The sequence below is a fragment of the Pristis pectinata genome, chromosome 1 (genome assembly GCF_009764475.1).
Source record: "Pristis pectinata isolate sPriPec2 chromosome 1, sPriPec2.1.pri, whole genome shotgun sequence".
In the NCBI taxonomy this organism is placed as follows: Eukaryota; Metazoa; Chordata; class Chondrichthyes; order Rhinopristiformes; family Pristidae; genus Pristis; species Pristis pectinata.
The window spans coordinates 42,906,623-42,923,506 of record NC_067405.1 but is presented as its reverse complement, the minus strand read 5'-3'; the positions used below and the strand labels follow the sequence as shown (position 1 = coordinate 42,923,506).

Genomic DNA, 16,884 nt, shown 5'->3' with positions numbered 1-16,884 from the left:
CTTTTAACAGAAGAGTTCTTTTAACAGAAGAGTTCTTTTAACAGAAGAGTTCTTTTAACAGAAGAGTTTTTAACAGAAGAGTATAGTTTTTAAAAAAGGTGAGATACTGAGAAATACTAGTATTTCAATGGACTTGACTGTCCTTGTATGCAAGTAAGTGAAAGCCAACATGTAGGTGAAGCAAGCAATTTAGGACAGCAGGTAGTAGTTGGCTTTTATTACAAGAGGATTTGAGTAAAGAAGATCTTACCAAAATCATATACCACACCTGGAGTAGTGTGCCAATTTTGGTCTCCTCACCTAGAAACCGGATATGTTTACCATTAGAAGTATGCAGCAAAACTGGTTGCAGAGGTGATAGGATTGGTGCATGAAGAGAATGAGAAGTGATCTCAGTGAACTTTACAAAATCCTTACGAGGCTTGACAAAGTGGACGTGGAGACGACATTTCCATGACTTAGGTGTCTTGAATAGGGGTAACAGTATCAGAATAAGGGGTAGGCTGTTTAAGACAAAGATGGAGAAATTTCTTCACTCAAGGTGGTGAATCTTTAGAATTCTCTAGCCCAAAGGCAGAATCATTGAGTTCATTCAATAGAGGGATTGAGAGATTTGTGGATTTTTAGGGAATCAAGGAATGTGGAATAGTACAGGAAAATGATGCTGAGGTAGAAGATCATCCATGATCCCGTGAATGCTGCAACAAGCCTGAAGGGCTAAGTGGCTTGCAACTCCTCCAAATACCACTAGCGTGAAGAATTATTTCCCAAATTGTCTAATTTTCAGAATTAGTTCTAATAAAGATGAGGGATGACTTTCTTAATATCACTGAGTTTTTATTTAAATGTACATCCAATAATTGTATGAAAAGCAAGGAAAAAGAGAACTGATTTTCAACCGATTTTGTGATCAAATTTAGTTACTTGTATTTTTGATCAAACTTTCAATTCTTAATGGACATCAATCTATTCAGGTAGGCTTCCCATCCAGCTTTTTTATATATTCTTGCAGCTTCCACACGATCCTTTGCACAGAGGATCCCTCGGCCCACAATGATGACATCAGATGCTCTTTTATTAATCACTTCTTCGGGATTCAGATACTGTTGGCCCAGATTATCCACTGAGAAGAAATTGAGGCAGAGACAAATGGTTTTTGTATATACACAATGATAGTGTAACAAGTAACAGCAAACAAAACATCAATTTAAAAATCCTTTTTTTTGTTAAGGCTATAGAAACATACTGCATTGCTTGATCCCAGTTATTTCTATTAATGGAGAATGTTTGGATAAATAGCCGTTGCCTGTGTAGGGAAGCAGTGAATGGCACCATTGGGAAGGTGAACAGCAGGGGAAAGTAGAATTGTTATTCCACAAATATAATAGATACATTTCCAACAGACCAAATATTTAAATAATCTGTTTTTTTAAAAAAAATCACCAGAATGGTGCCTGATTTGAAGAAATACAAATGTGATTGAAGATGGACATAAATGTGCCTGCTTTCTTAGAAGGTATTATCATGTCACAGAGCACACATAAAATTATGAAGGGATAGAGCAAAAGTGAGGAAAAAAGCGTGCTAATTTAGGATTGGAGATCAAAATGACAAATGCTTGCATTTCTGCAATGAATCACTGTGGATGGCATTCTGGTAAAAGACCACCAAGCGTTGTCTTTCACCGTCATATACAAATAAGGGGCTTGATGCTGGCTTCTGATCCCAACTTCAACAATACTTTGCCCTGAAGCAAGCAGCGCAAGTACTGATCACTCTGGGGTTAATATTTATGAACTTCATGCCTGTAAAATTTTTTTTTGTATATTTAGCAAAATTACTGTTACTTACAATACTGGGATCTCCAACCTCACCTTCAGGCCAGTCCTAATGTCCTTGACTCCTCATCCTTAATTCCCCAGGTGTTCTACCAATGCTTCTGAGGTTTTGATCCTTGTATTCAACTACTCAACAATGTTCCATGATGAAAAACTTAGAGCTCCTTAAACCTCCACATGGATGCCCTTGTTTTTAATATTGTACAGGAAAAATGCATGATTCAACATTTCTAGGCCACTGCTTCCAGTATTTGAGCAAGCAGTTGTAAGATTAAAACAAAAATTAGGTAAGGAAAAAGAAAATTTTAAAAATAACTCACTGATGCTTGAAAAAGTATGGATTCTTGTATAGAAGTTAATGATCAATCATGTAAACAATTAGGAAACAGGGACATACATGAAACTGGGACTATTACTTGTGTAATCACTGACTAGTTAAACCAAACAATTCATTTCTGTTTAAATCTTTGTAAACTTTAGCACCCCATTACTGGGTCTGGCCAATGTAAACTGTATATTATTTTGCTGGGTTGACACTGTGATCGTCCAGCATTTCAAATGCACTAAACCTCTTCCATCATAATATGGCCAATTATTTTCTCTCACTGGCAGACCTGGGTTTAACCGAGTTAAAAAAAAAGTGTAATCAATTCTGAAGACTTAAGACATTTTGCTTGCAAAAGTATAGGACATTTTAAAATCCTTTATAACTTTACAATGCAAATTACGATTAAAAAAAATACCTTCCCAATGCAACAAACGCAAGGATAAAATATTTTGCCACAAGTTGCACTTTCTTGCAATCTACATCAATCATACACACACTCAAAGCTGAAAATCTTTTTGAAAAACATGTTGTCTGCCTGCTACCACTGCAACAAACTGCACATGTAAAACCAAACTTCAGCAGTAGTAACTTTACCTCCAATCTGCATCTGGACTCCTGGGGTCATATGTATAAACTCTGATCTGCCACTGATGTTTGAGCTGGATACAAACCCAATTACAAAGTCAGTATGTTCTTCAGCTAGTTTTACCTAAGTAAAACAAATGTTACAATTAGAAACTAATCACAGTTTATTCCACCCCCCCCCCCCCCACAACTTAGCATTAGTTCACAAAATAGCTTCATGCCAGTTCATCAAAATTAATAAATTTATATGCTTAAAAATGGCAAGAACTGAGTATATTAGATCAAATAATGAAAATTCATACATATACATAACTTTATTAATTAAAACTTTTGAAAAACATGGTAAACACAATGCTGGCCATGAGCACAATTATATGCCCAATTTACTGTGACTGGGATTAATGGAATCATTGGCAAGAAAAAATGCAACCGTTTCCCTCAGTATAATCGAGGCCTTGGGTATGTTGCAGAAGGGTTTTGTGGTAAAGATCCTCCCTCACTTTAACTTAACCTGTTGAATTCCCTCACTTGTGTTACCATTTTATTAGACCATAAATCAAATAATTTAATTACAGCTGCTTTGGTGTAGTCCCCTGTAGCTAGGGAACCTTCAGAGCTCATTTCTGCAATCAGCAAACAACCTCGTTTCAGAGGTAACCCAACTTCTTTTAGTCCTTTTACTACTCCAGGGCCAGGAACCACATGAGCATTCACAAAGTCAGACCACTGAGCAATTTTGTATACTCCACCTGGGGAACAAAAAAGAGACAAATCAATAAAGGCACTCTTACATTGCAGAAATGTTGACAAATGATGCATCCAGCTTGATCAACACTGATGTGTCATCACCACAAGTTAAATTATATTGGCATTCTCAATCAGCTGCCAATACTTGGAACTCCTTAGTCAGACTTGTAAATACAACACTTGCTTCAGCAGGTGAAAGAATTAATGTCATAACGCAAACACACACACTTTCTTCCATCTAAAATATTTAATCTGACATTTCTTTTCTGAAGAAGAACATACCTATACAATGTCTTTCATTTCCTGAATTTACATTCAAGTTGGCAAATCAGATAACTGCCAATAAAATCTGTTTGGGAACAGGTGAGAAAGTCAGAAGAAAACAAATCTTGACAGATCAATTCCAACAAATAATCTCAATTGCTTGTCCATCCTAAGTCAGGCCAAATAATGAAAGGGGAAGTTCAAGTCTGAAAAGAATCCCATGGGGATAAAAAACATGCCCATATCCTTCCAAGTATCTGAAAAAGGGTAAATCCCTGCTCCCTTTACATGCATTCTCTACTGTAAAGCAGATTCCCAACTCAGAATTTGCAAGACACTGATGAATGTTTCTATGGAAGAAATAAAATCATTTATTTGCATTTGTTTCCACCATGTTAAGCAACATTTTTGGATTCTACTGGAACTCTGATATATGAAGGGATGAACTTACAAAATTTAATAAAATAAATAGGAATGGAGAAAAGGATGAAACAGTATACAAAGGTCCAAAACCTTTTGATATCAATAGACTGATATCATAAGATTTTGAACCTTCGTATATCTTGATTTTTTTTGTTCCTTTTCAGTACAAAAAGAAATTGCAGTGAAAATTGCAGATGGATTAATCATAAACTCTCTAGATTCAGGAATATTGAATTTGGATTACAAAATTGCATAAAAAATTAAAAAAGTAAGGGAAAAAACTCCAGAAAACTAAAGACACACCAGCAGCTTATCTGAATCCAGGTATAGAATAAGTGGGAATTAGAACAAGTCTGAACTGGTCAGACAATCTGCATGGGTTTGGTAAACGGTATATGGTCAGATCTAACTATAAAAATGATAGTTGAGAAAATGGTCAGATGAGAGTTCACGACTGTTGTCCTTATGCACTTTTGATAAAAGATCATTGAATTGCAATGTTAACTTTTTCTTTCCATATTTGCTGCCTGACCTGCTGAGTAACTCTAGCACTTTTGAGTTTTATTTCAGCCTCATTTCATTGCAAAACTAAAAACATTTGGAACTGGGATTTACAGTATGTCTAGAGACTGGTGGAAGGATCTTAGACAAATTAGTTTGTTGTCATTGTATATTTTGATTGCTGAATGTCTTGGAGGTATGAACTTCAATAATGATTTCAAGGTAGTGTTCCCCCAGTGTTTGTGAGCATTTTTCATTTCCTTCTTTGGTAGTCCCTCAGGGATGACTTGCTTCTGTAAGTTCTGACATGGCTGAGGAGACCAATGTGGAACTCAGACTCTGACACAGACGGGACAGATGCTCAGTGAGGCAGGCATGCAAATTGAGAGGTGGTGCATTCCTTCCACTGTTTATACTGGACTTCTACAAACCCCTGGAGAATGGACTCAATTTTCTTCATCCCATCCTAACTGAGCAGTCTCCATTTTCAGCTGCCAAAGGCAAGGCTTTTTCATGATTCTTTAGGAATGTTACAATATTTCAAGGAGGCTTTGGGGAGTATATCCTTAATTCTTTCCTTTATCCATCTGAATCGCTCTGTTTCAGAGTCTGGAGTACCTGTTATTTCTAAAAGGCTTGTAGTTTTGTTCCATTAACACAGAAAGGAACATACAATTCTACATATTTGATATTCACTGACATTTAACAAAGGTTGCAACAACTAGATGGAATTATGTTGTACAGCACAGAAAAAGGCTCTTTGGCCCACCACATCCATGCCAACCTTTATGCCTATCTTTATGCCCATCTAAACTAATTCCATTTGCCCACATTATGTCTGTATCCTTCTATGCCATGCCTACTTAATTGCCTTTCTAAAGGTCTTTTAAAAGTAATTGTATCCGACTCCGCCACCTCCTCTGGCGGCAAGTTCCAAATACCAACCACTCTCTGAGGAAAAAACTTACCCCTCAGATTCCCAAACTCCTACCTCTCACCTTAAACCTACACAATCTTGCTTTTGATACCACTACTATGGGAAAAAGATTCTGACTATCTACCCTATGTCTGTTGTGATTTTATATACCTCTATCAGATAAGCCCTCAGCCTCCTTCAATCCAGAGAAAACAAACCCAGCTCATCCAATCTCTCCCCTCAATTAAAGTCATCTAATTAATGCAACATCCCGGTGATTCTCCTCTGCACTCTCTCCAGTGCAACCACATCCTTCCTAAAGCATGGTGACCACAAATGCACACAATATTCCAAGTGCAGTCTAACCAATGTTTTGTGAAGTTGCCCTGACCTCTGAAGGCAAGCAAGGAATATTCCTTCTTCACCACCATATCTACCCATGTTGCTACTTTCAGGGAACTTGGGGTTTGTCCAAAGATCCCTCTGTTCAACATTCCTTAGCATCCTACTATTTACAGTACATGTCCTACCCCATTTGACTTCCCAAAATGCATCACCTCACATTTGTCGGGATTAAAATCCACCTGCCAAAGTTCCACTCAACTTTCCTTCTGATTTGTATGCTCCTGTATCCTTAGAGAACCTTCCTTGCTATGCACAATTTCAACTATCGTTCCATCCGCAAACTTAACAATACCTCCTACATTCACATCTGTCATTAATCTATACATCACAAACAAGGGTCACAGCACTGATCCCTGCAGTACACCGCTGATCAGAAGAGCATCCTTCTACCGCTGCCCTCTGCATCCCATCACCAAACCGATTTTGGATCCAATTAGCCAGCTCACCTTACGTGAGCTTAACCTTCTCGTCTTAATCATATGCCTTAACCTTCTGGACCAGCCTACCCATGGGACTTTGTCAAATGTTGAAGTCCATAGAGACAATGACTTCAATCTTCTTAGTTACTTCTGAGTTACCTTCTTAGTCAAACCTTAAAGACCTACTTCCAGAAAGCCAAGGTGATTTCCATGAAGGGCATGGAACAGTAGACATGATCTTCACACCAAGACAACTCCAAGTGCCAAGAACAAAACTTCAGCTTGTTCACCACCTTTATCAATTTCACTAAAGCTTTCTACGCTGTTTGTCATGAGGGGCCTATGGAAGATCAAGGCAAAGTATGGTTGCCCTGAAAAGTTCAACACAATTGTCCGACAACTCCATGATGGTACGATGACAGAGTCTTTAGACCCATTCCCAGTCACCAATGAAGTGAAACATGGCAGCGTGCTTGACCGCAAATTGTTTAATATGATGTTCTCTTCAATGCTACCTGATGCCTTCTCTGATAAAGATGAAATCAACCTTAGATACAGGACTGATAATGCTCTTTTTAACCCAAGTGTACTATCAACCAAAACCAAAGTACAAGAAACCACCTTGAAGCAGCTCCTCTTTGTTGATGACTGTGCACTCAATGCAAGCTCAGAAAGTGATATGCAGGAAAGCTTGGACAAATTTGCCAGTGTTTGTGGCAACTTTGGCCTCACAATTAGAACAAAGAAAACAAATTATGCACCAGCCTGCACCAAACACCCCACACACAGAACCAAACATTCTTGTGAAAGACCATAGACTATCAATAGTGTACAAGTTCACATACCTTGGCAGCACTCTCTCAAGATCATTGATAACGAAGTCAACAACAGGATAGCAAAAGCCAGTTCTGCTTTTGGAAGACTAAATAAAATGTGGGAATGAAGTGGAATCAGCCTAAAGACCAAGCTGAAGATGTATCATGCTGTTGTCATACCCACTTTACTCTATGCTTGCGAGACATGGACAGTGTACAGCAGACATGCCAGACAGCTTAACCACTTTCAGATGACTTGTCTGTGCAGAATACTTCACATCAAGTGGCGTGACAATATTCCAGGCATACAGATCTATCCCATACAAACCTCCCCAGCATTTACACATTGTTCAAAGAATCACAGATTATGTGGGCAAGATATGTCAGAAGAATGTCTGATGACAGAATATCAAAGCAGCTACTTTATGGAGAGCTGACTGATGGCAAACAATCAAGTGGTGGAGATTCAAAGCCTTTCTTAGAACATCCCTGAACAGTTTCAACATTGACACACACCACTGGGAACAAGCATTGGATTGTCCTGTTTTGTGTACCCACATAAAAAGCGGTGCTCGCTCATACGAGAAAGCTAGAATGGAGGAAGCAAAGAGGAAAAAAGAATCTCGAAAATCATGATCACTGATTCTACAGCATCCTTGCACCTGTCACCTGTGTGAAAGGAACGTTCCAGCCCATATTGGTCTAATCTGTTATCTCCGTACACATTGTAACACAATAGAGTAGATATCATAGTCTTACTTGAGATCAATATAGTTACCTCCTCAACTCAATCAAATTAGCGAGGCAGGATTTTCCTTGCACAAAGTCATGTTGACAATCCCTGATCACTGCCCCCCCCCACCTTTCCAAATGTACATAAATCCTGTCCCTTAGGATTTTCTCCAATAATTTCCCTACCACTGATGCAAGGCTTGTAGTTTCTAGTCACCTGCTTGTAGTTACCTAGCTTATTCCTGCTGTTCTTCTTAAATAAAGAAATTACATTAACAATTCTCCAGTCTTCTGGCACCTCACTTGTGGCACCTCACTTGTGGCTAACAGAGATACAGAAATCTCTGTCAGGGCCCCATAACAACCTGGGATAGATTTCACCTGGAGCTAGGGATTTATCAACCCTCATGTGTCTTATGCCATCTCATACCTTCTTCTTAATACTGACCTGCTCCAGCTTACCCAAGTACTCATCCCTAAACTCAATATCTTCCATATTATTCTCCTTCATGAATACAGATCAGAAGTATTCATTCAGCATATTGCCCACATTGCCTGGCTATACATATAGATTACCCCTTTGGTCCCCAAGGGAACCCACTCTTTCCCTGGTTACCCTCTTGCTCTGATGTACTTATAGAATGGGATTCTCCTTAACCTTACTTGCCAAGGATATTTCATGGCCCCCTCCCCCACCAATTTCTTTCTTAAGTTCTCTCCTGCACTTTATATTCCTCAAGAGACTCCATCAATCCTAGTTACCTATACCTGCTATATGTTTTCCTTTCTCTCCCTGATCAAACCTTCAATATCCTTCGTCATCCAAGGTTCCCTAAATTCACCATCTTTGCCCTTTACCTGAACTCTTACTAACTCTTTTTTTAAACAGAATCAAAAAGGCAGCTTTCCCAAGTGAAACAAAATATCTACAATGTATTCCACTCTTCCACTGCAACTTACTCAGCTACATAGTCACTTCAGGGATTCAGTTTACAGCACATATTATATAAACTTTTAAACTTACCTTCATACTGGTGTTTAACAGTGTTTCCAATATCTGCAAATTTTCGGTCTTCGAATATCAAAAATTCATGCATGTTGGCAATGGCTTTTAGCTCTTTGAACACATCTTCATTAAAGTCATTCAAAATATCAACATGTGTTTTCAATATGCAGATCTCACTACCAAGTGAATCAGCCAGCTGAAGCAACTCTTTGGAGTTGGTAACATCAGCAGCCAGACACAAATTTGTTTGTTTCTTTTCCATTATTTTAAAAAGTTGTGCTGTGATTGGATGAATATCAGGAAGCTGGGCACGAGCACCATAACTGATTTCTTTAAAGTGTCTTTTGACATTAGACTGGTTGTTGAGGTTTTTTGTCGAACCATTTACTATTTCTTTCACTGGTGAACAAGCATTTGTTTTTATGAATGTCTTGACATTTTCTACCGTGTCAAAGTCAAGTTTGTCTTGGTTGTGTAAAATTTCTAATAATCTGGATAAGGAACAGACAGAATGTAAACGTATCCCTTCCTTCTCTAACCTGGCTCTTCCTCCTTGTTCTCGGTCCAATAACACCACTGCATCAGTGACTTTTAATCCTTCCTTACGAAGAATTTGTGCAGTTTCTAAGACACTGGAACCACTTGTGACAACATCCTCAATAATAAGGCAGGTTTCTTCTGGGATAATAGTACCTTCCACCATACGTTTTGTACCTGTAATTACAGAAATTATAACATGTCTTATAGTGATTTTTTTTAAAAAATGGATTCTGATGAGAAAAAAAATCTAAAGTGGCCTGCTTCTTCCCAAACCAACTTAAAATATTAAAAATAATTACATATTCTGATGAGGCATCAGGTGGTACAGTTGTGACTCCTTGGCCCCAACAGCCAGCAAAGTGCGGGGTTAGGGATGGTTTAGGGTGGGAGGGCTTTGTAGCAGCTGCTATTCTATATTAATAGTTTTTAAAATGTCTGATATTCAATAACATTGAAATCAATGGGGTCTCAAGTCACACATTAGGTTCGACTCCAAAGTTTGATCAAACATAGGATTCAAAAGCTGTTACTCCAGCATAATGTTGGTGGACCCCACCAAATGTAGGCTCTGCTGCTACTGACTGGTTTAGCCATCTAAATATGTTATCAAGCCTTGGGATTTCTGCATTTAACAGCACAGGCATAGGATTTAATGCAGTTTTTCCAGATAGAGCTGCTGCAGCAGCCAGAAGACTCTACATCAACAAGAGCATTATTACAAATAAAATCAGGAAATGGAAGGGTGCAATATAACACTACTAAGAGGAAAGAGGTAAAAGATCCTCACCTCAAAATACCTGCCACTCATCTCAATTCCACTCCCACTCTGACCTCCATCTTTGACTTATTACACAGTTCGAAGAAAGCCCAACATAAGCACAAGAAACATCTTTTGATTCAACACTTTTATATATTCAGCCTTTCCCATTTGTATCAGAACTAGCCAGGCATTCCTTTTATTTCAGAATTCCAGCAACTACAGTGTTTTATATCTCAGTTTTGGCACTGTATTTTCTTTCACTCTCCTATACTTACTCATCTCTTTACTTACATCTTGTCCTGCTATTTTAACAAGTCTTCACCACCCTCTATCAACCAGCATTCACTGTATCATTCAGTTGCTTTATGCCTACCCTATCAGAAATTCCGTTCTCTCCATTCAATTCTACCTTCTCTGCAACTTAAAACATTTGATTTCTGATGAAAGATCCCTGACCCAAAACATTAACCTGGTTTCTCTCAAAAGATGTAGCCTGACCTGAGTATTTCCAGCATTTTGTGTTTTTATTTCACATTTCCAGTATCTATAGTTTTTGCTTCTAGGTTAATTGAATTACTTCCACTTTAAACATTCACCCCCTCTACTACTAATAGACTGTGGCTACAGAGTTTACCTTTTTGCTTTATTCATTTTTGGAACATGAGTGCAAGGTAAGCATTTATCACCCATCTCTAATCGGTGATGAGCTGTTGCCCTGGACCGCTATAGTCCTTCTGGTGAAGAAACAGCTACCTTTACTATATTTCTTTGCTTTGTCTGAAAGTATGCTAGCTTAAAATTCTCCACACTGAACTTCATATACCATGTAACCATCCTTGCCTCCAACCACTTGATGACTGATGCCTCTCTTCCACACAAATCATATACCTTAATTTTTTAATGTGCATTATATAGCATCGAACAATATCCACTATGTTCCCTCACTGCTATTACTTCAAACAATTCAGTTATTCAGCATATGTCATGAAAATTTAAATGAGACTTATCTGATAAGTCTAATTTTAATGCTGCCTTTATACATGGAAGACATTACCTAACTGGGAAGACTCTAGTTCTTCTCTCTGACTCTGATCATGGAGTATCAAAAATGCTATAATCCTCTTGCTGAATAAAAGCTTCCAACTTTCAAAGATTATTCTCACTGCATCACAGAAATCTAGTTAGTCCCATTATATAAATAAAGTATATAAGATTAGATAAATAAAGTGTTTCTTTACTTGCTCGTTGGACATGGATAGTACTGGGAAGCCAGCATTTCTTCTCCACCTCTGCTGATGAGGTAATTAGGAGCCAGCCACATTAGTGGGTCCAGAGGCACCTACAGACTAGACCCAGTAAGAATAACAAATTTCTACTTCTGAAGGACATTATTGAACCAGGAAGAATTTGTTCAGCAATCTGATGATTTAATGGTTTCCATTATTGCTACTAGCTTTTCTATTTCAGATTTGTCTAATAAATCAAATTTAAATTTCCTAGGCTTGGTGGGATTTGAATCCTAGTTCTGGCTTCTATTACCTAATCAATTATGCACAGGTACAATTTACCCCATACTAAAATTAGGGTCCAGCTTGCTGATCACAAACTGTTTTATCTTAAACAAAAGCCAAGAAAATTTTTCACCTTCTATAGTTTGTCTATATGTTCAACTGCGAATAATGCAGGTTGCTATTTGAAGAATAAACTTCATCACCTAAATATATATCAAAAGACTGAATTATTTGCATCTTCTTTTATTTAACATTACATGTTTTATCATTCAATGCTACAAATTAAAGACTCTAAACGTTAAAATACAAAAACAAACTATGTTGCAGAACAGCTGAGGACTATCTGAAAATTGTTATATTCCTTGTAAAGGCCATGAAACATTAAATAATAAAAACTAAGTAACTCAAAAGATTTCAGGAAGTGGTATTCTACAAAAAAAAATAATTTAAAGGGCAATATAAAGCATAGAGCACAGTTCAAAGAAGAATATGAGAAGTCATGGACAGGCAGTTTGAGAAACTTACACAGCTTCCTAGAATTTAAGAGGCAAAGAGTAAAAGAGTAAGGTATACCTTCAAGAATGCTGATTCAGCTACCACCTAACTGACAGGTCCACTTTCAGGCACATTTTAGGAATGATGTGAAAGACCCAGAGAGGGTGTACAAGAGATTTACCACATTTCCATGCATGAGGGATGTTACAGTCAGAGTGGAGAATCTAGGGTTCTCCTGGGGATGGTGAAGGTTGAGAGGGGATCAAGTAATGGTTTTTTTTTAAAATCTTGAAGAATTTAGGCAAAGTAATGAGGAAAAACTCATCAAAAAAAAGATAGAATGATTAGAACCTGGAAAGCATTGCCAGGGAAGAAGTGTATATAAATTTAATAATTGTATTCCAAATTGAACTGGTTCAGTATTCAAAAGGAAAAGATTACAGAGATATGGGGAGAGGGCAGGGGAGTCAGACTAGCTGGATTGCTCTTGCATTGGGCCAGGATGGACTTAATAGGCTGAATGGCTTGCTGCTGCATGTAATCTGTGTACCTCATTAGAGTATGTAAAACATTCAGAACATAGTACAGCACAAGAACAAGCCTTTTGGCCCAGGATGTCTGTGCCAAACTAAACTAAATCTCCTGCCTGCACATGATCCATGCCCCTCCATTCCCTGCATATTCACGCATCTATCTAAAAATCCCAGATGCCAATATCGTATCGGCTTCCACCACTACCCCTGGCAGCCTGTTCTGGACACCTACTAAGCTCTGTACAAAGAAAAACTAGTTCCACACATCTCCTTTAAACTTTCCTGTCACCTTAAATGCATGTCCTCTAGTATTTGACATTTCTACCCTGGGAAAAAGATTCTGACTGTCTACCCTATCTTTGCCTCTCATAATTTTACAAACTTCTATCAGGTCTCCTCTCAGCCTCCGACTCTCTAGAAAGAACAACCCAAGTTTATCCAACCTCTCCTTATAGCTCATACCCTGTAACCCAGGCAGCATTCTGGTAAACCTCTTCTGCACCCTTTCCAAAGCCTCTATATCCTTCCTGCAATGGGGCAACCAGAACTATACACTACTCCAAATGAGGCTGACCAAAGTTTCATATAGCTTCAACATGACTTTTATACTCATTGCCCTAATGAAGGCAAGCATGTCATATGCCTCCTTTACTACCCCATCTACTTGTATGGCCACTTTCAGGGAGCTAGGGATCTTGAGCTCCAAGTCCATCTGTACATCACTGCTAAGCGTCCTGCCACTGACTGTATACTTTCCCCTTGCATTTGACCTCTCAAAGTGCAACACCTCACACTGGCCTGGATTAAACTCCATCTGTCTATATCTGTAACATCTATATCCTGCTGTATCCTTTGACAATCTTCTTCACTGTCCACAATTCTACCAATCTTTGTGTTGTCTGCAAACTTCCTAACCCATGTATCACAAACAAGAGGTCTCAGCAGACAGCATTGGTCACAGGGCTCCAGAAAGAATAATACCCTTCGACCACTACCCTGTCTCCTACGGACAAGCCAATTCTGAATCCAAACTACCAAGTCACCATGGATACCATGCATCTTAATCTTTTGGATCAGTCTACCATGAAGGACTTGCCAAATGCCTTACTAAAGTCCATGTAAACAACATCCACTGCCCATCCTCAATCACCTTCGTCACCTCCTCAAAAAACTCAATTGTAAGACATGACCTGCCCTGCAGAACGCCATGCTAACAATCCCTATTCAGGCCACGCTTTTCCAAATGCACATAAATCCTTTCCCTAGGAATCCTCTCCAATAGCTTCCTTACCATTGATGTGAGATTCACCAGCCTATAATTTCCCGGATTATCCCTATTTTCCTCTTGAATAAAGGAACAATAGTGGCTACTCTCCAGTCCTCTGGGATCTTGCCTGTTGTTAGTGAGGACATGAAGATCCCTGTCAAAGCTCCAGCAATCTCCCCTTGTCTGTTTCGATAACCTGGGATATATCCCATTAAGCCCTGGGGACATCCACCTTAATGCTCTTCAAGAGACCCAGTCCTTTTTGATCTCAAAATGCCCTATATTAGCATCTCACTATCCTCCATGTCCCACTCCTTGGTGAATACTGATGCAAAGTGATTGTTTAGTACTTTGTCCACATCCTCTGACTCCAAGCATAAATTCCCTCCTTTATTCTTGAGTGGTCCAGCCCTCTCCCTAGTTATCCTCTTGTTTTTAATGCAAGTATAAAATACCTTGGAATTCTCTTTAATCTTACTTGAGTTCTTGAGTTCTTTATGCTTTCATTTCTTTACTGTTTGATTTGTTTGAATATGCAAATATCCCTATACCCCTTTTGTTCACAAATTCTCATCAGAGTACTTAGGATCTGGAAGGGTGAGTCAATTAGGTCTTTAAAGATGGAAGTGGATGGGTTTGAGGGAAAATAATTTTGGGTTCTGAGGGAAGCATGGGGGGAGGAGCTGATTAGATTGCTCTACAAGATTGGATTGCTGTACAAAGAGTTAGTGGGAATAATTGGCTGAATGGCTTGTGCAATGACTTGAAAGATGAATTTTACCATAATCCTTTGCCTCCTTTCGACGAATAAGCATGGGGATTCCTTTGGTCGAACAGATAACGGTCGCAAGAGGTAAGGCAGTGTATGGAACCCCACAAATAGAACTGTATTTGATTCCAGCACTGTTTGCAGTTTGCCACAAGAGATCAGAAATCTGCAAGGAAAGACATTTAATTTTTTAATTGCCAGTGCCAAAGAAAGCAGGAATTCAGAAGCCAGCATGTACACTCTGTGCCAAACCACTAGAGGTCAGAAATGCAGCTCAATGAACATTACAACTAAAATAGTTAAGTATGCAGACAATGCCTAAACAATACAAAAGAAAATATAGAACAAGATTCAGGGCAATTAGAACTTTTATAAATCAGGGCTGTCCAAGTTTTGGAGCAGTGGACAGGATTCTTTCATTCATCCAGTGAATGGCAACTCTTGATCATAGCTGCACACTTAGAGGATGAAAAAATGCACGTTTTGCCACTGATGCCCAAGCCATATTATAAATACATCCTCCTTCCTCCTCACTTCACTCATACTCCCACATTTCCAACGATCTCTGAATGGAGCAGCACCACAGATTGATAATATGGTTAAGATGACATGTGGGATACTTACCTTCATCAGCCAGGGTGAAAATAGAAGAGCTATTTTATAAAACATTAGCAAGGCCACAGCTGGAGTACTGAGTGCAGTTCTGATGCACCACACATTATAGGATGGATGTTATTGTACTGGAGAGAAGCAGAGGAGATTCACCAGGGGATGCTGCGTTTCAACTATAAAGAGTTTGTGCTTGTTTTGCTAGGAGTGCTGAAGGCTAAGCCATAAACAACATTTGAGGGTTATAGGGTAGAGAGTGAGAAATTTTTCCCTTTAGCTGTGATGTCTATAAACTCTAGAGATCATAAATTTAAGAGGTTGGATATTTAGAGAATACTTTTTTTCCCCCACCCAGATGGTGATTGAAATCTGAAACACTCAGGAGGGAGGCTGATACTCTCACAACACTTCACATCTAGATGAGCACTTGGAACTTCAGAGAAGGCAATCAGTCGAGTTCTGGAAAATGGGATCAGTATAAATAGGCATTTTGTGGCCGGCAGTAACATGCTGGTAACTGGTTACCGTGTTGTATAACTCTGACTATTCGTGGATTCACTAAGAGAAAGTACCCCACTAGAAAGCGCCCCGTGGGAATTTAAAGGAGAGAACTGAATTGAAATGCAGCCGCTTCCCTTCGAAACAATACTGCCTTCCACCTCTCGCTAATCCACGGTATTGCTCATTCCATCTGAGAGAGTCAAACTGCCGAGGGCGGCATTAGTCCACAGTAATCACACCGACCAGGATCGGGACCGACCAATATTCATGCATTTAACTCTAAGGAGGACTGGGCCTAGGCAGCCACGAGTGCACGAAGTGCGTGTGAAATGGTACCTGGTTCATAAGAGCCGGATAGGACACAATGACCCTCAGATCGAAGTAAACAGGCGACAATATCCCGCTCTTTAGCTTGAAGCTGCCGAACTTCACAGCCTGAATTGCGTAGAGCTCGGACACCAGCGACTCCATGCTGCCGACGTTCGCAGGCCGCGCCTGCGCGTCCTGACTCTTAAACTCCAACGGCCAACCCGCGCGGCGCCTTGTCTGGACGGCGTCCCCGCCCGGTCGGCAGCGCCTTGGTCGGAACGCACCTCAAGTACTGCATTCAGCTTTTGTTACCTAATTGTTAAATGAAAATTCAAGTTGTGGGACTTCCTTAGGAATATAAAGCAGGAGCAAGGGGTCTGCTCTGCCATTCAACGACTGGCGGAAGGCGAAGAGTGGGAATAAAGTGGGCCTTTTCTGGTGGTTCCGCTGGGGAAGGTGTTGGGTCCGCTGTTTTTCGCGTTGTATTTTAATAATTTGGGTGCCTGAATTAGAACATAAAACAGTACGGCACAGGACGGGCCCTTCGGCCCACGATGTCGTGCGGAACGAGATGAAACACCTCCTCCGTGATCAATCTAACCCTTCTCTCC

General features: G+C 39.4%; 1 protein-coding gene across 1 annotated transcript; it reads right to left on the bottom strand.

The window, feature by feature from the left end:
• Positions 1–816: 816 nt before the first annotated feature.
• On the bottom strand, positions 817–16,884 carry umps (uridine monophosphate synthetase). Its single transcript, XM_052029532.1, has 6 exons — positions 16,301–16,884; positions 14,867–15,020; positions 8,998–9,693; positions 3,325–3,500; positions 2,761–2,875; positions 817–1,123 (listed from the first exon to the last, which is right to left on the bottom strand). Exons 1-6 carry the CDS (start codon positions 16,433–16,435, stop codon positions 945–947), a joined length of 1,455 nt encoding a protein of 484 aa, XP_051885492.1. The 5' UTR covers positions 16,436–16,884; the 3' UTR covers positions 817–944.

Bases quoted from the DNA above. Each gene is read 5' to 3' on its own strand.
- umps (XM_052029532.1), bottom strand. From the start codon at position 16,435: ATGGAGTCGCTGGTGTCCGAGCTCTACGCAATTCAGGCTGTGAAGTTC. The intron at 15,021-16,300 runs GTACCATTTCAC...CTTTCCTTGCAG, and splicing joins ATCCGGCTCTTATGAACCAG to ATTTCTGATCTCTTGTGGCA. The intron at 1,124-2,760 runs GTAAAGTTACTA...ATTTCTTCTCAG, and splicing joins AGTCCAGATGCAGATTGGAG to TGGATAATCTGGGCCAACAG.